Raw genomic sequence first — 27,369 nt, 5'->3', positions numbered from 1 at the left:
TTACACCCTAACATCAGTAAAGGTATTCTCCACAAGAAGAATTTGTGTAACAGTCAACAGCTTCTTTTGTTCCTGATAATTTTCTTTATTCTCATGACCTTACTGCATGATTCAGGGCTGATATTGTAAGGAGAAATTAGATGCTAGTCACTCTTAAGGGTTAAAAGGTTAAGGAGCCAATGAGAGCTCAAAGTGAAAACAAGCGAATTTTTTGAAGTACGAGTAAAAATTAAACGCGATTAACGAAGTCGCATTTAGTTTCCGTGTTGCATCCCATTGGTTCAGAGGGCTGTGCATGCCTTCAAGCCAAATCCTAACGCAAAGTAGAACGAAACCAGTGAAGCGGCGGATAACTCTCGAGCAGGCATATTTAGGTGGAATTAAGACATCTGTCATCTGGTACAACAGCATTCTAAACGCGATACAGAAAAAAGGTTTTCTCTATCGTGAAAACCTGGCAACGGTTTCATGTGAAAATAAATTTTGAGGAACGGTTTTTTAGAGTTACTTTTCTTAGTTCAATTGTCATCTTTTGCACTTGTTCTTTAGACAAGCCGTCTTTCGAGAAGTCATTATGTTGCAATGAAACTTCTTGGGACGTTTTAATCTGACTGCATGACTACAATTTCCCTCATTTAAAATTTTATACAAACTGTATAGTTTTTAAAAGGTGATATCATTTTCATGAACGATTTCGCGTAAACTTAACCGTTAGGAACGGTTGAGATCTTCTCAAAATCGAAACCTACATTTTTAAAAAATCGTGCCGGTCGACCGAGGTGAAAGTACTACGTGTTTCAAGCCTAGAACAATACAACCACAGACCACTCAAATAGTTTCACTAGTCGGTACTAGCAATTAATTCTCTGCAAGAACTTTAAAAATTAAACAGTTACCGTGTTCCTTTTGTTTAAAGATACACCACGCTTGAATCCAAAGTGATATTTTTGGCTAATTATGAAATTTGCGTCTTTCTAGTAATGGCGCAGTCCAATGGGGTAAACTCCGAAATTGAACACAACGAGAAAATGAGAAATTCATTTTGTCCCAAGTTCATTCGCGTGAACAGGAAGCTTTTAGTGTCCAAGGTATTTTATTTTTGTTACTGGGGAGCCGTTGGTTCGTTTTTCCCACTTCTAGGAGTGTATTTTAAGCAGCTGGGAATGAACCCAAGTTTAAGCGGCATTCTAGTTGGCTGCCGTCCGATGGTGGAATTTTTCAGCGCGCCACTTCTAGGATCTCTGGCCGACCGTTTGAACAAGCGGAAACTTTTGATGATATTTTCGCTGATGTGTTGGATTTCCTTCAACTTCTCGTTGGCTTTTATAAAACCAGCACCTGTTACGTGTAGGAAATATTTCATTCTCACCGAAAATGTATCGCAAATTGTTGACGGAGAGACATCAGAGATCAAAGATTTCCTCGCGCCTAACACCCCGGACAAAAAAGAGCCCGAATTCAAAGCCAAGAGTTCTTTAGTTTATGATCGTGAAGGAGTACACCAAGTATTTTTAGTCCTACTCTTTTTAACGGTCGTGGGAGAATTTTTCTCGGCTCCAGCCATAACACTGGCAGACTCAGCAACTCTTGGGATGCTAGGAGAGAACAAAGAACTTTACGGGCGCCAGCGCATGTGGGGAAGCCTTGGATGGGGAACAGCCATGTTTCTTTTAGGTTTTGTCATCGATAGCATCAGTGGAGTTGAAGTTTGTGGTGAAATAATCAGCCAGAATTACACGGTTGGCTTTTATTTCTTTTTCGTTTTCATGGTGTGCGCCTTGACTGTGGCTACCCGCTTCACCTTCCCAAACAAAGAAAAATTAGAATTGGACGAAGGACTTCGGGGCGAAGGATCCGGACTATACCGCATTCTGCTATCAGTGCGATACGGTACGTTTTTACTCGTGACATTTTTCTTAGGTTTTGGAGTCGGCCTCATTTTCACTTTTCTTTTCTGGCATCTTGAAGACCTCGGTGGTCCGCCGACTCTGTTCGGGATAGCTTCGTTGATCGATCATATTTCGGAAATCGCGTGTTATTTCAATGTGGGTCGCCTCATTGGCTGCGTTGGTCACATTCGCGTCCTCTACGTCGGCCTTTTGGGGAATTTAATTCGTTTTGTGTACATTTCGTTCTTAAACAATCCATGGTTAGTGCTTCCTCTGGAAATTTTGCAAGGAATGACACATGCTGCAGTGTGGGCAGCTTGCACAAGCTATGTAGGTCGCATTGCACCCCCTGGATACGCGACCTCCGCTCAAGGCATTTTACAAGGATTGCATCACGGCTTAGGGAGGGGATGCGGCGCGATAATAGGTGGTGTGCTTATACACCAGTTTGGTACCAAAATGACATTTAGAGCTTATGGAATTGTCAGTCTGTTTGTCTTAGTGTTGTTTGCAACCATTCAGAAAATTCTTGGACCGGACGAAAGAATGAGTAACGGGATAAGGCCGAATCAGTTGAACATGAAGACCAAGGCTAAACAGAGTCCAGATAATAGCCCTGAGGTTGACTCTCCGCCCTCGGTTGTAGCTCCACTCATGCCAGGCCTTTTCTCTCATCGGAATATGGAGGATCCTAAATTTGGAGTAGTAGGAAGGCACATCCAGCCCAGAAGTAGCACCAGCTGATACGGGAACGTTGTCAAGACCATTTCGACTAATGAGAGGAAGGCACGGGAAAATATTTTGACTCGAGGTCATGATATACGGACTGGGAGCCAGACATTTCCAGTGTAGCTCTTCAAAACTTAGTGAAATTAAGCATTTTACGAAATGATCGCCGCTTTTTCATCAGTTTATTCTTTTTTCTTTCATTTCGTTTCGCGCAAGGCCTTGCAGCTTTTTTTGCTCTGCTTACGCTATTGTGTGTGGGGATGCTTTTTAAAAATGTTTTCAATAAAAGCGCGCGAAGCCATTTTGCGAGAGACCTAATCTCGTTCCTAGGCATTTTCCTTTTGGGAAGAGTTTGAGAAACTTGATCTCCGTTAACCCTTTGGTCCTCTTTCCATTCGTCATCCCCAAGTTAGCTTAGTGCAACTACCTTTACAAACGTTCCGCGTTGACACGCTGCTAATGTCGCTTTTTTTATTAAGTGCACATCCCGCTAAAGAGACTTCCATCAACAACCATCATCATCATTACTAGCGAATAACGGTGGCTAAGTATCACGGTTTCTTTCGCTGTAGGTTGCGCGCTTCGACGTCATTATGCTTATTATGATCCTTATTTACAAGGTTAGATTGAACATTTTTTTAGCAACAGCAATCAATTGCAATTGGAAAGAAAAAGAGGGATGAGGGTTCCACATTTTCTCTCATTTACCAAGGTACGTGCTTGACTCTAATTAAAGTTTGTACAACTCGTGCATGCATGGAACCGTGCTTTACAAACTTAAAGAGAAGCAGAACAAAAGATATATGCGCTCTAAGTCACCTCATGCGAAATTGCATCTTGGTTTGAAAACTAGTATACTGAATCAAAAGCGCATCGCTCATAGAAAAATCAAACAAGACTTCCAAATTTGATTTAAAACTAGTAAAAACAACCTAAAATTTACTGAGACAATAGGATAAAGTCGTGTTCACGTCGATCACTAAGAAGTTCTCGCAAAGGGGAAAATTTAGTTTTATGCGAACGAGTTGATACTGTAAATTAGCCACGGTAGAGAGTTACTAAAGCTGACGTTTCGAACGTTAGTCCTTCATCATTCACTCTGAGCAAGGGCCAACGCTCGGAACGCCAACTTTAGTAATTTTCTACGGTGGCTAATTTACAGTTATGAACTCAGTTAATCAAACCGAATTAAGTTTTATTACCTCTCCCCCCCCCCCCACCCCCCACCAACCTAATGCCACAGTTTCTTTAGAAACTAACTTTCTCTCCCAGTTGATGCTTGGGCAAACAATCGTAAAGAAGTAATCATAAATGTGTTTACCAGTACGTAAATTAATTAAAACGCCTTTTATAAGAAAGAGGCTATAATAGCCCTATCAAGAAAAGCGGATCAGCTGAAAGTTGAGCAGGCTTTGTTTAACGATTACAATGACCGTATATGGCTACTTTGGAACAATGGCGGAAACAGCTTTAAAATACACGCGCGATTTTTCAAATTTCCGATTATCATACGAGCGGCAGATTTAAACCATCGGCAAAACTGATGATACGACAAATCCTCCCCGTGGGGGTGATTATGGTAGATTTTTTTAGGATGCAAATAGTCACGGTGAGGTGGATGGTGGGGCGATTGTAGCTTTCGTATCTGAAGTAAAGAAATGTCACCGTTTTTTCCTTTACATTGCTTAAAACTGGCGAAAGATATATTCAATTAGAGGCTCACTGTGTGATACAAAGGTGATGAGAGCATGTGTAACCGGTATTAACGTCCGAAGCCTACCACGCCGTTGAATCATGTAGAAGACTATCGTCATTTGCTCAATTGTTTAATAAGCGGGTATTTAAATTTCGTGCTGCGTGAATGAGATTTTGTTCCTGATGTGCACAAAAAGGTTCATATTCTCCTTACTCTAGTGTATGATTTAAACTTGGTAATAACGTCAGAAGCCTCGCGCGTCGTTAATCCATGTAGTTTTACGGGTATCTTTCTCTTTCCGTATTTCAATTCAACGAAAGGAGTTAAAAAAACAATGGCGAATTCGTCTCGTGTTTCTCCCTACACTTCTTTCGTGCTCTAGCCGCTTCCTGCGTGCTTTATAACAGAACAGAGCACAGTCAAGGCTTCTCTATTTGTTAAATAAACTGATTGTAGAAAATAAGATAAAGAATCACACAAGGAAAATCAACACGTTTCAGAAAATTATGGATGACAGAAAGAAAACATCTATCTTTCCAGTCTAATTAACATAGATTAACTATGTACACACTGTAATCAATTTAATAAAATTCATCGAGCTAAGGAGTACGAAGTGCAAAATTTTCCTCTTTATCTATGTTTGTGTGAGTCTCAAAACCATTTTCGCTGGACTTGCCTTTAATTCTTATTAAAGTCTCTCGTTTCTTCTCTCAAATTCACCTGCATTGCGTTTGTTTGACATGAATTACCAAAGACGATCTATAATTATAATGCCTTTGCACCTGACGTGACGTGCGACACTTTCAAGGAATTAATAATGACATTTCATAGTCCAAGACACATTACTCCAGTCAATCCGTTGCACTGAGTTAAATTCTTCGCCGAGTATTATTCTACCAATTTAGCTTTTTGTGCAAAGAGCCCAAACAGTAAGAGGGAAGTTCATTTCTAATATTAATTTTCATCTTGGCTCGAAACCAACAGTTTCTATCGTAACCATAGCTACCAGACTAATAAAAGAAAACGCGTTTGGCTAAATAAGTCTAGTGTTGGGCACCAAAGAACGTTGAATTTTGGAAGGTAGGAGATGACTGTACTTAATGCATGAAAAACTTGAGTTTGACTTTCACCCCATGGTAAGATTTGATATTCAGCCTTAACTCCTATTTCTGTGTAGTTGAAATAAAACGAAAATGAAATTTACCGAGCTTCCAAATGTGGTTATCACAAACACTTGGCGAGAAAACATCTTCAGCTGCTTGAAAGAAACAAGATCACTTGAAAGAAACAAGATCACTTGAAAGAAACAAGGTCACTTGAAAGAAACAAGATCATTATCCTTAATCGAAATTTTTACAATGTTGGTCAAAGGACTAATTTCGGTTTCTAATACGTATGTTAACATGTGAAGATATTCCTAAGAGACCCAATTCTCTCCATCGAGCGAAGCGGATAACATCCATTTGCGTCATTTGCATTAATTTCCACATGGAACTGACAGCTGCAAGCATTTTTTTGAAGATTTATTTTCATAATAAGGTTTCGTTCATAACGACAGGTCGATTTGGGAAGCTCAGTTAATCCACTGAATAGAATAGGAATAGCTACAATTTTTTGTTGTATATTCGTCCATAATTTCAAGGACTTGTATAATAAAGAAAGAGAAAAAAGGTTTATAAAGAAGAATAAAGTTTTTTTTATGACTTATCGATCATGAAATAGAAAAGGAACTTGAGAAAAATTTGCATATAGCTTTTATTAATGGATTTCGTTCTCTTCCCTAAAATAATATCGAAAATGCTCTCTACAAAAGACAAGCGATGTTCGATGCTACCAATTTTTGTTCTTGTTTCAACTTTTTTTTTTTGCCGTTTTTGGGAGGGAGAGGGCTGGAGCTATTTATCTAGGGCCTTTTTATACAAAAAGTTAGGAATTTAAAATATAACAGCGGTAACAGCGACATCAACAAAAACAATTAAAAACTTTACTCAAATTTGTCTTTTCCCAAGCATTTTATGTGTTAACCTCCTTTATCTCAGCTGAAATCATGAGGAAATATCTGTGGTCGGAATTGAGACATAAAATTATCATATAAAATTATCGGTGTCGATGAACGCCACAAAAATATTTGGCACGCGTCCCACCTTTTAAAAAGGAAGAGAGAAAAGACCCTGGAGGATCCTGAGTCGAATCTAATCGCATGGAGGATCCTGATTCAAATCTAATCGCAAAGACAATTTCAAGTAGAGCTAGATTTTAATTAATTTTAGAAATCAGAGGAAGCTTGAGTGTTATTTAGATACAGTCAAAAGACGCGACCGTCGAGGAGAAACTTTTGGATTTACTTCCGCGATACGAAACTATGAAAATGTTACGAAAATTCAGTGAGACTTTCCTCCTTGTTCTCGATTAAGCGAAGTACATGAATTGATTACTTAAATCGAGCATTTCACCTGAGGGAGGAATTTGAAATTTGCAAATACCATGATTAAACTTCTCCATGCTTGTACATCGTAAGCTCGTAGTTTTTTTTGCGCGCGTTTTTATTCTGGGTGACTCTATGTTATTTTGTGTCATTCTGTCGATTAAGTCGTCCTTTGGTGTACCTCAGTTATCTGGTATTATTCTATACAGCTAATACGTATTCGAAACTGAAAAAGAAACAAAACTTTTTTTTCTCTATTTCAGTGGATCCAAGGCCAAAGAAAAGAAAATGTGATAGTCCACTTGGTATATTCTATTGAGCGAAACATCTCATTAGCTGCTTGGTTAAATATAAAAAATTGTAAAACATTAAAATTTGAAGTCTTTGGTCCGACTCATCAATACCGGCCGGAGCAAAACGGATTAAATATAATTCAAGAGGTAATTGCAAAGGAAGCTCTCAATTACGTCAGAAGAATACTGCAATCGCGTCTACAAATTGCGTCATCCTAAAAACAAAAATTGATTTTAAAAAGCGACAGCTGACAGAAGAAAGGGAATAAGCATCAGACTGTATTTCTTTGATCGTTCTAATGTTCAAAATGGCCACAACTGGACTCCAGCGGGTTCCTCTTTCAATGAGAGGAATTGAAAATTGTTTTACTTTCGTCAAACCGATTTCTGAGGTCGATTTCTTGAGAAAATTGTGCGGAATTGCACAGCCACGGCGAACAGGGGTAAGTTATAGACTACTTACAGTGTTATAAGGGATAGCGATTAAGGTGAGAAAATAAATCTTAGTTATCCAGGGGTTCTGAGAGTAAAATATGACGAAATAAAGCAAAAAATAAGGGATATTGGGTTTACATACATTACGCAAGGAAAAATTATCGAAAGGAGTATGTCACGAAAGGAGCACATACTCGCGAAAGTAATATTTTCCTCCGCCGGGGAAATTAGTTCGTTTCTTCGTTCTCAGTAAACAGCCGTTATATTATGATAACCATGATGATTTTTACAATTATTATTATTATTACTATTATCATATTAAGTATTATTATCATTATTACCATTAGTAGGAACTTTTGTTACTTGCAGACTTCCTTGTTTTCCACAAATGCCATTCTAAATCAAAGTACATCAGAAGTCCAACAACCAACGCCAGTGGTAACCACTCCATCCAAGGAAACAGCCATCAGTCATTTTGGTAAAAATGGAAGCACAACTGGGGATGAAGCCTACAGAATGCCACACCCAGTCTGGTACGAGCCTCTAGACAACGTAATCTCACGATACTATCTATTACATCTATTGATATATCATTCAGAGTTCATAAAACTACGTGAGAAATTAAAGACTTCACTTACAAATTCAAGCTTTTTAAACTAGCTGTTTTTTGTTTTCATTTAGGACGGCAGAGGATGTCCGCAGCGTGAAAATTACTCACCAAAAACCACAAAAGTTTGTGGATGAGGTATTGTTTTTGTTCCTAGCGATCAGAAGTCATATGTTCTTGTAAGTTTCGAGACTGAAAGGTTATAAATTGAACGTCATGCCATGCAGCAAAATATGGCTTACCTGCCACAGTGCGTCAGAGCTTTTTATAACATGTCTACATAATCCCTACATATTACACGGTTACGTTCGTTTAATTTTTACTAAGTTATTGGTTAGATGGTACTGTGGTGGAGAAATTTACTGGAAATCGTTCGTGTGTAATTTTGTATCTGTATTTTGTAGTCAGTTGAGTGATAATTCCATTTCATTCTTTCTCTTAACCTACAGCTTGCATACAAAAGTGTTCAGGCCTTGAGAGCAGCATTCGACATCATATCATTGTATCGCTTCATGGAGCTTGACGAAAACCGCTGGCTCAAGTAAGTTTGAGCTGGTTTTCTGATACTTTAGCACTCCCACGTCGGTCTGTACAACCAGTAAACTGACCTGGCCGCAAAGGTGGCGTAATTTTTGCAATACTTTAGCCCTCCCACGTCGGTCTGTACAACCAGTAAACTGACCTGGCCGCAAAGGTGGCGTAATTTTTGCAATTTGTCTCTAATTGGAAAATACGTCGTCGTACACGGAGGAAATCAGCGTGGCTAAGATTTTTTGAACTAGCTTCTTTTGAAGCTGGATTTTTTTTTTGTGGTACCGTTTACACAACATATCTGCTTAATTAAATCAACAGTCGGATCATTATGTTAGAGACAATAGCAGGAGTTCCTGGAATGATTGCTGGCATGACAAGACACTTCCACGCGCTTAGGAGGCTTCAGAGAGATAATGGATGGATACACACACTTCTGGGTAAGCGAAAAATAAAGGGTGCGCTGATTGTAAATTGACCTGTGGTGGCTTTCAACAGAATCACCTCGAAGTCAATTGATGTCTTTAATCTTTAGAGGAGGCTGAAAACGAGAGAATGCACTTGATGACAGCCCTGGAAATGAAGCAACCTGGGATTTTCTTTCGGGGAGCAATTCTCTTAGCTCAAGGTACCTCGTACTATTTATTTATACTCTACGTGAATCATTTTCACAGCCAATTTTGGATTCGTTATGTCATGATACTTTGAACGTACTGCCGGTACAAGATTGTTACTGTACTCATTGGCTCTCAAGAATGATCCATCCAGAAATTCACCCAACTTGCTTATAATACTGTCGAACAAATATCAAAGGGGAATAAAGACTTTTTTAATTTTTCTACCATCAAATGAAGTATATAAATACAAGAATCAAAAGTGACGAAGATGGAATAATCATTACGTGAATAATTCAAGATACTATCAACAAGAGGATGCAGAGGGTTCATTTAGGAGAATAGAAAGCTTTCAAATCTTGAAGGTAGGTGGCTTAAGCCTCAATGTCCCGTATGTGAAGGGACTAGGAAGTGCTGTACAGTTATACTAAGGATAAGAATAGCTTGCTTCTCCTTCATAATCGTTTTTTTTAAGCGCGTTTCTGAACATTTCCATGGCTTTATTTTCTTCAGGAACGTTTGTAAACCTGTTTTTCTTGGCCTACCTGATAAGCCCCAAGTTTTGCCACAGATTTGTTGGTTACCTGGAGGAGGAAGCTGTTAAAAATTATACTTATTGTATTGAGGTATCAGAGCACCCTGAAGATTGAGATTACTGTCTTTTCTAGTTGGCTTGGCCGGATTGTAAATTCGTATGTCTTCTAAATATTCCCCAGACTTCATCTTATCTTGAGTCATTCATCTTCTATGTTTGTAGTGTATCGACAGCGGTAAGTTGCCTCTGTGGGAAAATCTTTTGGCTCCCAAGATTGCTGTTAATTACTGGAAATTACCGGTGAGAGTTTTCCGCAAGTTAGAACAAAATATTTTTCAACCTGAAATGATAAAGGTTTTATATCCATCTTTTCTTTCTCCTTCTTGTTTTTGTTATTCATAGGAGGGTTCAAAGATGCGTGACGTCATTTTGGCCATTCGAGCTGACGAAGCTCATCACCGAGTTGTCAATCATACTCTTAGTTCCTTGCCGCTATGTGAACCAAACCCATTCCATCCCGGAGAAAAAAAGCTTTGAGGAAACTGAGGCCAAGAAGCTGTCAGTGTCCTTTCTTATGTTCTCTCTTACTTACGTCTAATTTAATGTTTCACATACAGAGAAAGGATCGCAAAGACCGATAGGGGGATCAAAGTCTCCTTGTAACCAATGGAGGTGGATAAAATATAGGGTCTTTGTTTCTGTGTTTGTGTAAGGAATCGAAGAGGGAGAGCAGTAGGACTAAGCTGTCTTTAAGGGTGTCGTTCTCTACACTGGGAACGATGCTGCAATATTGTGTAAACCGAGTAATGTATTTTGTAACGTAGCTCATGTACTTATTTGAGCTATCTCTTTGTTAAAATTAACCATTTTTTTTATTTCAATTCCTGAGCTTTGATTGGTTTACAGGCCAGGTTATACGAGTTTGTATTAAAAAATCTTTCTCGTGGAATAAATTGCTATTTCGTGCGGTCTTTCGCAGATCTTAGACATTTCTTTGGTTGTGTTATTAAATAAAACAATTATTCCCCTCTCAGACGTTGGAAAAGAGATTGGTTGTGGCAGGCGAGTCGAGGCGAGGGACATACCATCTCATTTCTAATACGTGCTGCTGGAGTAATGGTGAAAAGCGTTTCCTTTTCGCGCGTTTTCAAACAGCAGACCCTTTGAAAACTCCTCTGATTCAAAATTGGAGAAATACCAGGTTTTCTTTTACAGAATCGTATGATTGATTTGGTAAGGGTTCACAGACGGTTGAAAAAAAGGGAAAAGAGATGTTCCTTGGAAAAATACAACTACTTCGTAAATAAATAAATTTAATCGACAAACACATGTGTTTGTGTTCATTTAGATTGCATCACCAAACAATCTGCTGTCAGTAAAAGGGTCTCCTCTACGCAATTTGCTGTTGACATAAAACCAAAGAAAAATTCAAAGAGACATCTCTTGTAAACAGAAGTCAGCTCAACACTGCATACCATGTCTTATCAATCAAATCTGGTAAATCAACCTGCAAACATGACTCTGAATGATAAAATTTTTACAGGACCCCCTAACATGACAAAGACATCATTTAAAATGACCATACTGTAGAGTTCAAAATTACATGAAGAACAAGCATATACAAGCATAGGAAACAAGACAAGGAAGAATTAGTAATGTCTTTTACATAACCTAAGAGGCCAACATTCCCTGCACTCAGTAACTTGCTTTCCATTGCCAAAGGCACCTTAGAGTATGGCTTTACCACTCCCCCATTATAGAGTGTCACTAAGGTTGTACATTTAATACCTGTGAAGTCCTGACTCTACATAACTGACACCTGTGGTACTTTTTCTCTTCATGCGGCACCTAGCAGGCTGAGACTGGCTGGATTCCTTCCTTGTTTCATTTTGGTCCACCATGTTACTCAGAATTCCTTTTTCCAAATAAATGGGCAGAGCATTTTCAAAACATGTCCTTAAAATGAAGTAATTTATTTTCATTTGAATATTAATACATATTAATAAGAAATTACATTTCAGGATATTATTATTTGAGTGAAACTAAAAATTAAAAATTTCTAAATCTGCTAGTGACCTTACTCTAAAATTCACCAACAATTCATCCAGTCAGGAAGCCTCATCATAAGTGTGAGTTAGAATCTTCAATATGTTAGGACCTTACATCAAATTAATTCAGTCTATTTCTCTGTTTCCATCAAAACAGTGTTAAACCAGATTTCCAAACACCCCCCAAAAAGGTGTAAAAAACATTTAACTATTGAAGGTATTTTTGATATTTTTTTCCATATTTGTCTGGAATATGATCAAGCATTGTTTCTCACACCAGACCTAGAAAACTTACCACAAACTTACCTCTGTCCAAGTTTTTCATGAAAACCTCATTGTTCCCAATAATGGTTGATTGTATATCTGTGATATCCATTGCTGATGGTTCATCTGGTGGAGGAGTGGTACACACACAGTTTGAGACAAGGTCCAGATAAGGAGACACACTGTTTGATACTACATGAACAGTTTCATGCTTGTGTCCTTCAGCTGGAGTGAGGAGAGAGCTAAGAAGATGAAAGGCTTCTGACAAAAAGTTTGAACCTTGAACAAACTTGCCACATGTCTGGTTCAGGAGATTATGGACTTCTTTAATTTCATCCTACGTAAAATGAATGGAGCAGCCATAAACAATCAAATTACCTCATTATGTAAATAGTCTGATCATACCTACATATCTATATATAATTGTAAGTTTTTAGAAATAATTCTAGGCATTTTAGTCTTAAAAGGATGGAAGCAATCTATACAAATATTTAAAAATTATTCTCAGGCCCCTTTAACTAATTAGTTGCTAGCAAAACTATTGAGCTATGAGAACAAATACAGTGGAATTGTAAAATGTTCACCCTGCAGTTTCATGAGAACCCTGACCATTCAAACCAAAAAGGGCTTACGTGTCCCAAGAAAAAGTATAACTTTAACTCAGGTTTTCAAACCCTCCATTAGTTCACACTAGTTACTTTTTTCCCAGAATTTAAAAAATCTGGATTTGACAGCTTTTATATCAGCTTCATGAACTTGAATGAAGAGCTACAGCAAAGAACTTTAAGTTTTATGTTTTCTTGATAGTTAACACATGATTAGACAAAATTTTAATGGACCACACCTCTGCTTTTGATGCAAAATCATTTTCTGAGATCTTCTCATGGAAATTCAATTGTTGTTCTAATGCTTTCGTTTTCTCCACAAATTCTAAATGACTGTTATAGATTTTCTTTTTAAGCTGGACATTTTCACGCTGAACAAGGCAAAGTTCTTGCTGGGCATCCTCTGAAAACAAAGTTTAACATTCTCTTCGTCTTGTACAAATTAGCTAGATCACAGTTCTCTCTCTTAAGGAGATTGAATGATTCTCTAAAAAAGGAAAAGCTTCTTCTCCAGACAGGAAAATCTTACCCCCCCCCCCCCAGATTAGCAGCATTTGTAAAATTTGAAAGCAAGAAAAGGCATTCCGTAATGATCCGATATACTGCCGTCTTTCTAATAAGCGCCCACTTTTCAATGAGCGCCTCCCTCGAAGTTAGAAGCCTCATTAGAAAAACAGAGGTCTACGTCTCAGTCTCATAACTGTTATTTTTGTGTGAGTGCACAGTTCGTCAAACGAGTGATCTCAAAATTTTGTGATGATTGTTGCTTGGTTGGTCGTTCTTGCTAGGAATGATCCAGGGACAACAAGTCCGTTTTCCAGTCCTCTTGATTCTTTTTAGATAAAAATCAAAGCTTTGTTTCGCACATTCTACTGTTTCTCAAGAAAGAAAAAAGTACCCTGCCCTGAATAAGCGCCCTGGTTCGAATAAACGTCCTCCCTCGATTTATGAAGAGAAAATAAGCGCCCCAGGCGCTAGATCGGAGCATTACGGTAAGCACAGTCATTGACTTCATCTCCGTCTTCAATCAAAGTTTTCCCTCCCTTGCGAAAACCGGAAACGAAAAATTTGTATCGTAAGAAATTGAAGTGGAAGATCGGTGCCGATGAACGCCACAAAAACATTTGGCGCGCGTCCCACCTTTTAAAAAGGAAGAGAGAAAAGACCCTGGAGGATCCTGATTCAAATCTAATCGCAAAGACAATTTCAAGTGGAGCTAGATTTTAATTAATTTTAGAAATCAGACGAAGCTTGAGTGTTATTTAGATACAGTCAAAAGTATGGTTTAGGTAGTTTTCTTGTAAAACTGGAAGATAGCCGATTATGGTTATGGCGAAACGACTTCTGAACAGAGGTGAAACATTTTCAAGGCGAAAACTACTTTGTTCTGAAAAGAGAGAAAAAAACGAAAAAATAAAAAAAAGAAAGAAAGAAACCACAAATCGTCTGTAGGAGACCAAGTTATCCTTCATGCACCCACCCAAGTCTGCCTAAAATTTTGCCCTTCCCAGTCCTTCTCGATTCGAAACAACATGGCTTCTATTTTAGCGTGGAAGCAAGTGGGAAGTGTGCTACGAAACTTCCTTGCTTTGGAAGAGCGGATGTTGTACAATCTTCGAATTATCTACGCAAGGCAGTACTTACCAGGTTATGCTTTGTCGGGGAACGTTGTTTCGTCCATCGAATCGACTGAATGCTTACAAACAGAAAGACACACCGATGATGGGTATTTATTAATGGCAGTTCCTAAGAAGAGGACCACGGTACACAAACGGAAATTGAGAAATCGGCACAAGCAGCTTAAGAACAGAACGGACATCGAGATCTGTGCAGTATGCGGTAACTACAAGGTAGAGGGTCAGTTGTGCGGTTACTGTGTGGAAAGAATAAAGAAGGAAACGAAAGAGTTTCGAAAGGAGAAAAACGAAGATTCGATTCAATGGCCAGTACCGGAGTTTTTGAAAAAGTTCAGAACATAGTGAGTTGTGGAACTAATACCATTAAGGCCTCTGTTATTTTTTACCGAGAAGCGATACTTGCAACGAGAGGGCTTTGGTTTGAGTGCAAAGTTGTGGTCCCCATGCAATAAATTTTTGCCATCAAGCTCAGTTCCCATATTTTTCATGGCTGCTTTGTTCAGCAGGACCTTGAAACATGATGACCTTGTACTGATAAGAAACATTCTGTTATCTGTTGTTTGGAATTTTATTTTTTTGGTGGATCTTACCTGATGGCGGTGTAGCTGTTTGTTGTGTGCAGGGCAAAATGTTTACTTTATGCATACCCTAAGTACTATTTTGATGTAATGTGAAACAACCACGAAAGAACTGAAAATGACCTTTTTGTTAATAAGTAAAATGAAAAGTAGTGTGGAACATTATAGCATAACTCCCCTGTGGCCTCAAATCACTAAAATTGCTTGCTCCCATTTTGCACTCTGACCAGGCTCAATTGCCAGCCACTGTTAGGAAAACGAGCTGGGCCTCGTCCCCCAACCCCTCCCCTCCCCCTTCCCCCCATTCCCCAAAGGCATGGTTGGATCTGCTGTTCAGGCATCCAGAGAAAACAGCAGAAAAACAGCAGTCGTCAAGCATTAGATACAGAGTGATTCTTGTAATGCAAATCAAGTTCACATTCTTCATGTCGGCATACCAAGGAAAGACTTAATTGCCATAAAATTCTGACCCACAGACTGACACCTAAGAAGATTTTTAAACGAAACAGGCAGATCCAGTATCAATCAAATTTTTTTGAGTTAGCCCTTTGACCCCAAAGAGTGACAAGCATCTAATTTCTCTATTCCTTATAAGTACTTAATCAAATGTTAACAGTATAAGAATAAAGGAAATGACCACCAACCGAAGAATCTCTTTATTATTAAACAAATTCTCCTTGTCAGCACTTTAGGAAATGTATTGTGAACAGTATGGAGAATATGCATACTGATGTTAGGGTGTAATGGGTGAAGGGCTGTGCAGATTTTCATCAGGCATTCATCTTATTAGTAATAACAAATATTAAAGGAAGAGCTTCAACTTTCATGAGATGAAAATGATTTTCCAAAACCAATAATACTAAAAGTATTGATTACTCGAATTATAATTTTTCATTAGTATGTTTGAGGACTACACAAGCACTAGTACTGTATGCTAATCTATGTATCCTGTCTTTCAAAGGAACTGTTAATAGTCCATCGTACAGCTGCATGCTTGATTGCCAAGCCTTTGAAAAGCAGAGAAGCTAAGAGTGACCCTATTATGATATAAACATTGCTGCTTTTCAAATGATATTTAATTTGCTATCATGCTAACTAGATACTGGTCTCTATTACAGCAAGGTCACCTTCAGCCTCACTCCAAATCAAAGGCTTGGCAACTAAGTACACAACTATAAAAATGGCTCATTCACTGTTTTGCCTTCCTTTGGGAACTACTTTATTATGGCAATGAAATTTGCTAGATATCCTCACTACAAAAGAAAAAGTACACAAATGTACTTTTTCAAAAAAACGGGTTTGATGGGGAGACTGGGGGATCCATTATGTAACTAAAGTATCTCATAGTAAGATATAAAGCCTGCAGTCCTGTTGGTCAGTATTCATTGATTACAGCATGCGTGAATCATGTCGACAGTTTTGACTAGACTCGAAGCGCAAACATCGTTAAGTCGATCTAATGAAAATTTGATCGATCCGATGGTAGAAACAGAGATGCTTAGCATTAACGTACACGAAGATGAGCGAACGCCAGTTTTTACTCATGCCCCGGACTGTCTGAGATCGAATGGTCTACCGACATGTACCTGCGATGAACTGCCAATCTTGGTTACTGCAGAACATTCGCCTCTTATAGCATACCAAAACTACAGCGAAGGGGCCGATGTTAGCTATCTGACAGATATTCATTGTCACGAAAGTAAACCTATTTATTCGAATGCAAGGGCAAGGAAGAAACTGGTCATAGCAAGCGTGGTTTGCCTGCTTTTCGTGATCGCAGAGGTCGTTGGTGAGTATTATTTTTGGATGGAATTTTGTGCGTAATGTGAGTGGTCAGAATCAGTATTCATGTGTGCACTTGGCTGTTTTTTTTCTTTTTGCATAAGTAGCGAGGGAATTTTCTAGATTAAATTTGTTTCCAAGATCTAATCTGCCTCTTGTTGCCCCCGCGGCTCTACACAGTGAGATGCGGTTGAGAGACTGTGGGTGATTATTAGAGTATTACGCAATTCCTCGCCATTTCGACTCCTGAGGAATCTTCCTCATTAATAAGTGTGTACATAAACCGAAATACGCCTGAGAAGAGATAAATCTAAAGTGTTGCAATAGATTGCTGGATAGCGTTTAATATCCTGTGGTATGTGATTTTGCACTAGTATAGGTTCGAACTGAACACAAATTGAAATTTAATCTTTCGGAATTTCATTAATCCGGAGGATATTAGGAGCAGACGAAGGGCTATTAAACGCTCGAAACGTCAGCCATAGAAATTGTCTACGGTGGCCAATTTACCTCATTATCTCAGTGGAAAAAACATTAATTTCGTATCGCTTCGGCCGCCAACATCGAGGGAACAATTTTAATTTAATTTGTCAATTTGAGGCTCAAGGCGGAGGAAAATGTTCACGGAAATTATCGTGGCTCAGAGAAATATTAATTACGCAAGAGCTGACGAAAATCAGAAACAACCGAATATCGGGCAATTCTTTAAAAAATAATGAATTCGGCTGCGATATCGATCATGCCATAAATTTGCATTCGTCATCTGTTCAGGCGTAAGTGCGAAAAATTACCTTGCGGTCGCTCAATTAACTTTCATTGATAGTAGGGAAACTCCCAAGTGTATACTCCCGTCAGGCGTTAAATGTTGCCGGATATACTGATTGTTTCTTGCAAAATTTTTGTTTTGATCATTACAAAAAAATATCAAACTATTTCAGAAGTATCCTTTTGGTAATATTGCATGATATATGACATCCCAAACTCGATTTTCTAGCAATATGCTTATATTGTTTGACATGTTTTCGTATTATTTCCGACATACGTATTACATATACCATTGTTCTTTACTTAACTAGCGTGAAAACTATACATAAATAAGTGATGACACTGTAATTATAGAATATATAACTCACTCCATATGCCAAAATATATTTTTTAATTACTTCTTCAATGAATTATTAAAATAATCATACTGTGCACTTAATCTTCACAATCTCTAGTTTTCTGCTTAGGTGAAAGCAATTTATTATATTTTTTTTGGCTAAACCTTGTTGTAACATGTAGCTATTTTGATATTTACTTTGATCTTTGGTTTAACCCTTTAACTCCCAGATCAAATTTGTCATTCTCCTAATTGTCAACCATACAATTCTAATAATGTTAGTTCAGAGAATTTAGTATTAGTTCAACTAATTATTCCTAAATAGATTATTTTTCTTTACTCTCATAACTTATCTGGTTGATATTGTATTGATGTTGTTAGGAGAAATTCTCTCTTGGTCACTTATGGGAGTTAAAGGGTAAAAATAGAAAATAGGCCAAGGCTGTGCTTTAGCGGTGCCCGGTCGCCTCAGGCGACTAACATTTGGTCTCGGGTGACTGAAAAAGAAAAGCGGTCGCCCGTTCGCGCGCGTAGATTTCGGCTTGTGAAACCGAAATGAAACCAGTCGTATAGAAATGGAACGGAACAAAACAAAAAGAAACTCCATTGTGCTCCCCAGCTCCCGTTAGCCCAAAAAGCAAAAGTGCTGAAAGCGCAGTGCAATCAATAGCCTGTGCAATCTGTACATTTAGGTTAAATATTAAGTTAGTTCATGGGTCTTGTTTCGCTTCGGTGGTTTCTCTTCTGGTTTATTAATATAGTACATGTTCCAGGTTTCTTGTCCATTGAATGACGCGATAAAGCGAGCAACTGATTGTAACTAACATTTTATAATTTTACTTGCTAATTTGATGACATTTGCAGAACTAAAAAATATTCGGCAGGACAACAACAAGAATTGTTCATGCTCAAAGTTGTCGCGTGTGTCATGTAAAATTGTTTCAGATGATTTAGCATGAAAAATTATTTTTTCCTTGCCTGTGAGAAACTGCACGATTTTTGCACAAGCATGTGTTGAAGATCTAATTTTTCTATTGAAGTGGTGATGCTTATATTTCATTTTTGTGTTTCAACAGTTTCAATAGTGGAGTGCGTGATTAATAAAACAAAACCGTCCTTTATGCAAATTTGTGTTTATTTAATTAGCTTCGTCCATGGCATGCAAGATGTTTATCAGCACCATATTTGGTGACTTGCTTGCAATTGTAATCATTCGATCAAAATTTATCGATCAATTGATTAATCAATTCGGGCGACCAACCTGGAAGGCTGGGCAACCTACTTATCATGGTTAGGCGCCCGAAGGGCACCCTGAAAATTTTCCTAGAGCACAGCCTTGTAGGCAAAAAAAAGGTTGCAGTTTGTTTGGGGATTCAGTTACATTTATTGAAAGAAGTAATGCAACATAGACTCTTATTTTCCTTTATTGTTGTGATTTGCTTGTTACTGTAGTCTTCCCAAATATAAAACAAATCCTGTTAGATATTTTCTTACAAAGAGGGAAAATTTATAAACTTTATCTCCCTTAAATTTTCCTTCTATTTTAGGATCTTTTTATTTGTGTATTTCATTCCATTTTGGATCACATGCATCCATTTAAATGATGACTTTGCTTTGTGGGGAGAAATCAGGACAGAACTCAAATTTAGGTAGGGTAGGCAGGGTTCTCCTTTATCAGGCGGTAACCAGTAAAATTTATTGAGAACTCAGCTCAGAACCCTTAAAAAATATGCATTTATGGTGAGCCAATCTGGTAACAAAGTGTAATAACAAGCCAACAGTGTGCACTATTATAGATCTATGTGTGCTTTAGTTAGCTAACACTGACTGTTACCTTTTGAATTTCGAAGCAAGAGTGATTTTTGGCAGGCTTTGTGCTAAATCTCTTTACATTTGTCAGTTCTCTGCACATGCAAATTTGGTGTTGTTTAGTTGTTCAGTTTCCACGATGAAACGGCAGCAAACAATGCTGTTGTTTCTGTCCAGTAACGAGGTCATGAAAAGTGGCTGGTAAGCTTTAGAAGAATTTTAGGGGTAAACAAAAGCTCTACAATTGCCGGCTGTATAACGAACACATGGGGACAAAGCTAGTCTTCATCGTGAAATTCTACTTTAAATGTGTTTCAGACAACGGTTTGAAAGTAGCCTTGAAAATAAAATCCCTTGGCAGCGTAAAAGTTCTGAATTTGAGACGATTAGAACACAAATTCAGCTATTCAATGTGATTTGATTTCATAGCAATGTGATTCGTTAGCTGACACCACTGATTTTCCAGCAATATGCCATGTAAGTGATGCCAAAGATATCACCCAAAATCGAAGGGAGACCAGTTTACATTATAAGCAGTTTGGAAAGGTCATAGTCAAATATAATGCTTTTTATAATTTTACTCTGTTTTGTTCAATCTCTGAACCTAAACGTGTATTGTTCACATTATGAATTTTTTTTTATGGAAAATTTTTGACAGGCATGATGTACTGTATGCTTTAGGAAATGACAGAGTTGAGAATGACCAGCCACCTGTAGCTGCAAATGTGCTTTACTGGTTTGAAAAGGTCCCTTACCTGTTGTGCTGAAAACTAGGGAGAACCCTGGGTAGGGTGGAGAGGTGATCTCTAGATTTTCAGAGACATCTGTGAAAATTTGTTACGGTATCCAAACCTGGAGATAAACAGGTTTGGATACCATTACACCTGGATACACAGGTTTTGGTTTCTTTGCAATGTTAAATAAAACTAATTTTCAGCGACTTATTTCTAATATGTCTGGTGATAAACCATCTGGAATTCTGTCCACAGGTGGTTTGCTTGCTGGCAGTCTTGCCATCATGACAGATGCTGCCCATATGTTATCTGACTTTGCATCATTTTTAATCAGTCTTTTTGCTATCTGGGTTGCTCGGTGGCTTCCAGATAAGAGAAAGACCTTTGGCTATTACAGAGCAGGTAAATAAGATGTGAATTAATTTGTTCTTGACTTTGTAAAGCACAGGGGAACCTCAATTCAGGAGATATCCTTGAGACCAGAGCAAGTGTCCCTTGAGTACAGATATCCCCTGATTAAAGGTTGGGTTAAGGGTTTGTTAATAATTAACCTTGCCATGTTTGTTCAGAGTTGACTCGAGCCAAAATGTCAAATGGTTACTGTCCCTGATGTGTGCCTCTGTCACTCGTGGACTGAAACTACTCTCACAACTAGCAACAAAATTTAAGATGTCATCAAAAGATAACTTGTTATCTTCACACATGAAAAGATCACTGTTGCTATGGTTAAATTTAAAAATAATGCCTTTTGAATTGATTTAGTATTTCATTAGTGTTTATGTGATGAATAGAATATAAATAGAATATTTGTCAACACAAAGAGAAATTTTCTATCTTGGTGCGGCCATGTAATATGCTTGATATAATTATCGCATGAATTTGTTTTGATTGTTTTCATGTATTCTCTTTTTAGAGGTGCTTGGTGCTCTTGTGTCAGTTCTCATCATTTGGGTGTTAACAGGGGTGTTGGTGTACCTTGCTGTGATAAGAGTCCTGTCAAATGATTTTAAAATAAATGCAGATATCATGCTTATTACAGCAGGCATAGGATTAGGAGTGAACATCTTGTAAGTTGGCATCATTTGTTTGTATAGACTTGCACATACATAGATTTGGAAGTCAAGATAATTTTTTCTTCTGCTGTTATTGCCACTTCCTGTGGTAATGGTGGCAACCTTGTTGTTAAGACTGGTGACTGCTCTAAGTCTGTTTGTAAAATGTGAGCTCACACACAGCCAAGTTTGGAAAGCCAACAAATAATGAACTGTTTCTAGTCTTACAGTGTCTACTTTATCCTCACAAAATGGCCTTCTGAATCACACATTTTAGTCAAAAGAATAAAGGAAATCATCACCAACTAAAGAAGGTCTTGATTGTTGGACAAATTCTCCTTGTCAGCACCTTAGAAAATGTATTAGAGAACAGTATGAAGAATATAATGTTATACTGATGTTAGGGTCTAAAGGTTAACCCTTACACCTTAACATCAGTATGCATATTCTCCATACTGTTCTCTAAATGTTTCCTAAGGTGCCGACATGGAGAATTTGTCCAACAATCAAGAGCTTTTTTTGTCGCTGATTAGCTCCTTCATTCTCCTGACCTTTATGTTTGATTCAGGGTTGACATGGTTAGGAGAAATTAGATGCCAGTCACTACTAGAGGTTAAAGGGTTAAAACAATTTTTTTCTTTTGTATTAGGCTTGGTATTATTCTCCATCAGACAGGTATTGGACATAATCACAGCCATGGTGGTGGAGGTCACTCTCATGACACCAGTCATAGCCATAATGGAAAATTTGAAACTGTTTCTACCAATCGCATTTCAAGAAGTGGAAGCTTGGCCTCTGAGAAACAAAACATCAATGTACGAGCTGCATTTATTCATGTTTTAGGAGACATTGTTCAGAGTGTGGGAGTCCTTATTGCAGCATACATCATCAAATATAAGGTAACAATGAAAAGGAATACACCCTCACTAAACATATACTGTTAGTGTAGGTAATAAGATGATTTGGGGTACAATTTGGTGTTAGTAAGTATGAGTAAATTTTGTATGGCAAGTGCAATTTGTACTCTTTGAAATGTTTACAAGTGCTCATTTATACCAAATTGCACAAGAAATCATGTCATTACTTATTAATAAATTATATGAAAAAATGATCACAGAAGGTCAAGACAGATGGAATTTTGATAGCATGCATGCACTTTTGCATGCACTTTTGTGATGGCATAGTTTACAGGATTCCCTGTGAATGCAGCAAGGTGTACATCAGAGGGACTGGAAAACCTATGCAAGACAAAATTAAGGAGCATGACCGAGACATTTGACTCGCCTGTACCGAGAAGCAATTTATATAAGACTTTACCCTAGCAACATCAACAGAGATAGTGGAATAGAAATTCCAGAAGTGTGGATGCCCACAATTAAAAAACACAACAACAGGAGAGCCATGCGACAGCAGACCGCCAAGGGAGCAAATCACTGAGTGTACAGCAAGGATCGAAATGCACCAATCAGAGTTGTCGAAAAAACAACTAATCACAGCAGAGCATCATGCTTTATAAGATCACGCATGACCAGTCGACCTCATCACCTGAAGAAGACTAGCAGTATGCAGTCGAAACATCTTGATCTACATCACACGTGACTACATCATGAGACAAATGAAAAACTTAGCTTTTAATTGCACTCATGTTACAACTTTGCACTCATGTTACATGAAAAATGCATTTTTTTCAGTTAATCAGAAACATAATGTGTGGCGTGGTAATTTAATGCATTGGGAAAAGACCTTAAATTGTCCCATCATACCAAAGGTTGTAGAAAGAAAAGGAAAGCTGTTTCAAACCCCCCCTGATTGCTTCAACTGCTATGACCCAATCTAATTTTGCTATTTTTGTGTCCAACAGCCTGAGTGGAAGCTTGCTGACCCTATATGCACATTCCTTTTTTCTCTGTTGGTTCTTCTTACAACTCTAAACATTCTCAAAGAGACAATTCATGTTTTGATGGAAGGTAAGCAGATACTGTCAAAGCTTTCTTTATTGCTAATTAAAATCAAACAGCTTGAATTCTTTGACCAGTTCACTATTGTTGTCAGTCAGATAGTACTCTCCCAATTGATGACAAAAGTACTGCTGGTCTTAAAGAAATCCAAGAAATCAGGGCGTGAAATTAACTTTTTTTTCTGATAGCCACTTGGCTCCTGAATTCTTCAAAGTGGTAGCCAACTCAAAAAAAGTTGGTCGCCATTTTCAAAGACAAACAAAATCTTTCTTTACCCTGTCAGCGTTCTAGATAGATCCTCCAAAATTAAGTTAGGGAAAAGATCTTTAACGTGCTACAAAGTGGACACTAGGATGTATGACATACAACCTTCAGGCTCATCTAAATCCAAGATGGCGTCTAGTTATTGATCGAGATACATGTGCTACGTTTTGGAAACAAACTAAACGAGGAAGTTTGCCGCGGATTTATCTTTGCAAATTTATTTAATTCACTATATCTCTTGGTAAGGTTATGATGAAACGTTGTAGTCACCAATTTGGCGACTAACTTTCAGGATTTGGTCGCCAAAGTGAAAAATTTAGTCGCATTGGCGCCTGTATTAGGCGCAATTTCACGCCCTGGAAATATCCTGGAGCAGTAATTACATGTACATGTACATGCTCAGCACCTGTTTGCATGATAGAGAATTGGGATTAGAGGGGGGGGGGAGGTATGCATCCAGGAAGAGGAGTTAGAAGGTGCCTTGTCTCTCTCTCTCAGTAGTGTCAGTGTTGATCAATACACTTTCTTGCAAAAATGCATAGACAGATATCTGAGTATTTGAAGTGGAGAGATTAAACCTAAAAAGCAATGGAGGCAGATAAAAATAAACACAACTTGGACAAATTTTATTGTGGGTTGTTTAAATTTGCTCTCCAAGATGCCAACCAGTATTTGCAGCAGCTTAAACTGAAGATTTTTAAAAGAAAAATATTTTCTTTTTGAAGTTCTGGCATGAGGAATTAATTTTTATGTACGCATTTATTTGTATCAAAGTGATCACTTGAGTGCACCCTTGGTACAAATAAACAGGGTTTGTTACTAGATAGTTTGGGTTCAAGTTATCAGTTTAAACCTTTGTTTTTCCAGAGGTAAAGCATAATTTAAAGATATTATAGAGGGTGGTGTGATAAATTGGATGTTACATTCAATGATATGACCTTGGAACTTGATATGCCTTCTCCTTGTTCCAACTTACTGGTTATGTCTGTAAATTTTTTACTAGGCACTCCTAAAGATATCAAGTACAATAATGTAAAGGTATCACTGGAGGGCATTGAAGGAGTTGTAGCTGCACACAGTTTACACATCTGGTCTCTGACAGTGAACAAAGCTGCATTAGCTGTCCATTTGGCAATAGGTGTGTGTATGAATAAAACTCGCTTGTGAGACTTTTGCTGTTGATTTTCAACCATCTGTTATGAACTCAGCTGTGGAGAATTGATGGTCATATTGGGAGGAGGTGATATGTAGTGTGGCACATACGACAAACAGATGGGTCAATGCATAGTGCTCTCTTAACCCTTAAACCCCCATGAGTGACCAGCATCTAATTTCTCCTTACAATATCTCACTTGAATCACACAGTAAGGTCACAAGAATTAAGGGAATGATCACCAACTAAAGAAGCTCTTGATTGTTAAACAAATTATCCTTGTCAGCATGTTAGAAAAATGTATAGAGAACATTATGGAGAATATGCATACTGATGTAAGGTTCTTTTGGGCATTGAGTGGGTTGCTTGACAATATTTTGTAAGTTTTTTTGGGCAAACTTGTGTGTACACTGGCCAACCATTTTTTCAAGGAAAAAAAATGATAGTTCACAATCACAGTAAGAAAATTGATGAAACTTTGTTAGCTACCTTCAAAAATGTGGGTTCCTGTTTGCTAGTTTTTACCCCACAAATGAAGCTAGTGCACTTGATATGATATTCCATATTTATCTGATTGGTGTGAAGCATCAACAGCTAGGAATTCCTGATTTGAATTATTTTCAAACGCAATGTTACTGAATGATATTTTCTTCCAGAACAAGGATATGACTCACAGAAAGTCCTCAACATTGCAAATCAGAAGTTGAAGAACGAGTTCCGTATTTACCATAGCACTATTCAGGTAGAACTTTATCAGGAAACTGTGATGACCAACTGCTCTGAGTGTCAAGACTTGCAAGACTAAATTTTCAGGAGTGGATGATGACATGGTGTGAGTACTGGGCCCTTGTGTCACTTTTGGCCACTCCCATTACGGTGAAATCAGTAGTGTCAGTGGTCTTTTTCAATAAATTTGAAACTGTGCTTTATATTACCTGTTTCTGTATAATGAATTGAATTTAAAAGTCATCACACTCATACAATTTGGTTATTTTTACAAACAGTCATTGAGTATATGTAGAATTTAAGTAAATGTCACTGATTGTAAAGGTTGAGTTCAATGAAGTCTCATCTGTTGTGATGATCCAAAATTCTAAGTATTAAGTTATTTTAAAGTAGCATTGCAATGAATAACAGGATTGGCCATGGGTCAAAATCACACAATCAGTTTGTTTGTGTAACATTGTGCAGTCAACCACCAAAAAATAACCTCACCCAAACACTTGGGTGTTGAGAACTGTGTAGGATTGATAAACAGTAGAACCTTGTGGTCTTGCAAATCTCTGAGCCAATCCAGAAAGCATTGGAATCTATGTTATTATTTATTCTTTTGATAACAGATTTTTCTACTAAGAAAAACAAGGCAGAAATTGAGCTAAGTTTGAGCAATCAGTTCTGATTTCAGTTTGCGTTTTGCTGGTACACTGAAAGGCTATGCAATATTTCTTTCTTTAAAAGGTGTTTTAAAATTTTGACAAATTGAACTCTTCCTCTTACAAATAATCACATATTCTGATGATTTGATACATGGATTCTCACATTGTAACTATTCAGGCTCTTGAAGAGCAGCATGAACAATGATTGCATGTAGTAAACACTATTAGTTTTACTTTGTTGAAGTAACAAATGACTTGTACACTTTGATTTGTATTATAGCTATATGATGTTTATTTTATACTTTGATTCTCTGATATTATTTCCTACATTTTCAGTCATATAATTATAGCTATATGATGTTTATTTTATACTTTGATTCTCTGATATTATTTCCTACATTTTCAGTCATATAATCAGAACAATTGTTGATCAGTTTTTCTGATACCATGTAAATGAGTTTGTTCCCTTAACATACTACTCCCACTATGGAAATATCCCAAATGCAGGGCTTTAACGCTGTGACCAGTTTGGTCACCATAATGATTAGAAAAAAAAGATTGGTGATTAAAGAGTTGAACTTAAAGCTTGAAGTATAGTGGAATGATGGGATTTTTTCCCTAGAAAATATTGAATTTTTAATTTTTTTTCAGTTCTAACTTTGAGAGAAGCTTTATGGTTTTTTTTTTTAGGTACTGAATCTTAAACTTAGGGACCAGTTATTTACACGAAGTCCAACCCAAACCACAGTTTTATGCAATCAGTGTGCCTCAGGCTTTCTCTAAAAGAGGGCTAATTTGATTAAATCAATGCCCTTTCACTGTTAGCTTTTGGCCCTCTTGACTCTGTTTCGGATAACAAATGTTCACATAAAAGATTTTGCTAAATTGAAGATTATTTAGGAGGCGGTTTTGTTAAACAGTGGCTAAACTTTTTGTGTATAATTGCCCTAAGTTGTTAGATCATGGTAATTTATTTCAGATATTGACAGAGACTATATTATATAACAAAATCGAATAAAAGAGTATAATTATCTAAAATCTGACCTAGTCTTATCTTTTTAAGTGTAACTTGTTTGTTGTTTTTGAGTTCATTTTGTTTTGTTTTCTGCATCTTTATGGACGTTCAGAACAAGTAGAAGTCATTAGAGACGCTTACTAGATTATAAGGCAAATTTTATTCATCTTAACGGACCAAACTTTGTCAATGAAACATTCCCCTTAAGACAGGTGCGGAACTTTTTTCAGGGCAAGTT

General features: G+C 37.6%; 5 protein-coding genes across 5 annotated transcripts; 4 read left to right on the top strand and 1 right to left on the bottom strand.

The window, feature by feature from the left end:
- The first annotated feature begins 1,009 nt into the window (after positions 1-1,009).
- Positions 1,010-3,129, top strand: LOC131768735 (major facilitator superfamily domain-containing protein 6-like). Its single transcript, XM_059084462.2, has one exon. It carries the CDS (start codon positions 1,029-1,031, stop codon positions 2,631-2,633), a length of 1,605 nt encoding a protein of 534 aa, XP_058940445.2. The 5' UTR covers positions 1,010-1,028; the 3' UTR covers positions 2,634-3,129.
- Positions 3,130-7,006: 3,877 nt separating this feature from the next.
- LOC131791638 (uncharacterized) lies at positions 7,007-11,039 on the top strand. Its single transcript, XM_059108981.2, has 9 exons — positions 7,007-7,475; positions 7,837-8,000; positions 8,149-8,212; positions 8,524-8,615; positions 8,927-9,045; positions 9,141-9,233; positions 9,733-9,845; positions 9,977-10,054; positions 10,157-11,039. Exons 1-9 carry the CDS (start codon positions 7,332-7,334, stop codon positions 10,289-10,291), a joined length of 1,002 nt encoding a protein of 333 aa, XP_058964964.2. The 5' UTR covers positions 7,007-7,331; the 3' UTR covers positions 10,292-11,039.
- Positions 11,040-11,098: 59 nt separating this feature from the next.
- Positions 11,099-14,205, bottom strand: LOC136283965 (uncharacterized). The gene is made up of 6 exons (XM_066173575.1): positions 14,152-14,205; positions 13,663-13,714; positions 12,911-13,074; positions 12,111-12,403; positions 11,543-11,677; positions 11,099-11,156 (listed from the first exon to the last, which is right to left on the bottom strand). The coding sequence occupies exons 1-6, from the start codon at positions 14,203-14,205 to the stop codon at positions 11,099-11,101; spliced, it is 756 nt and encodes a 251-aa protein (XP_066029672.1).
- Positions 14,204-14,650, top strand: LOC131768763 (large ribosomal subunit protein bL32m-like). The gene has a single exon (XM_059084490.2). The coding sequence runs from the start codon at positions 14,204-14,206 to the stop codon at positions 14,648-14,650; it is 447 nt and encodes a 148-aa protein (XP_058940473.2).
- Positions 14,651-16,267: 1,617 nt separating this feature from the next.
- On the top strand, positions 16,268-27,136 carry LOC131768759 (proton-coupled zinc antiporter SLC30A2-like). Its single transcript, XM_059084487.2, has 7 exons — positions 16,268-16,675; positions 20,569-20,715; positions 21,227-21,380; positions 22,015-22,264; positions 23,227-23,332; positions 24,591-24,725; positions 25,397-27,136. The coding sequence occupies exons 1-7, from the start codon at positions 16,294-16,296 to the stop codon at positions 25,543-25,545; spliced, it is 1,323 nt and encodes a 440-aa protein (XP_058940470.1). The 5' UTR covers positions 16,268-16,293; the 3' UTR covers positions 25,546-27,136.
- Positions 27,137-27,369: the final 233 nt, after the last annotated feature.

Source organism: Pocillopora verrucosa, chromosome 10 (genome assembly GCF_036669915.1).
Source record: "Pocillopora verrucosa isolate sample1 chromosome 10, ASM3666991v2, whole genome shotgun sequence".
In the NCBI taxonomy this organism is placed as follows: Eukaryota; Metazoa; Cnidaria; class Anthozoa; order Scleractinia; family Pocilloporidae; genus Pocillopora; species Pocillopora verrucosa.
The sequence above is the reverse complement of the archived record's forward strand: the minus strand, read 5'-3'. Positions and strand labels throughout refer to the sequence as shown.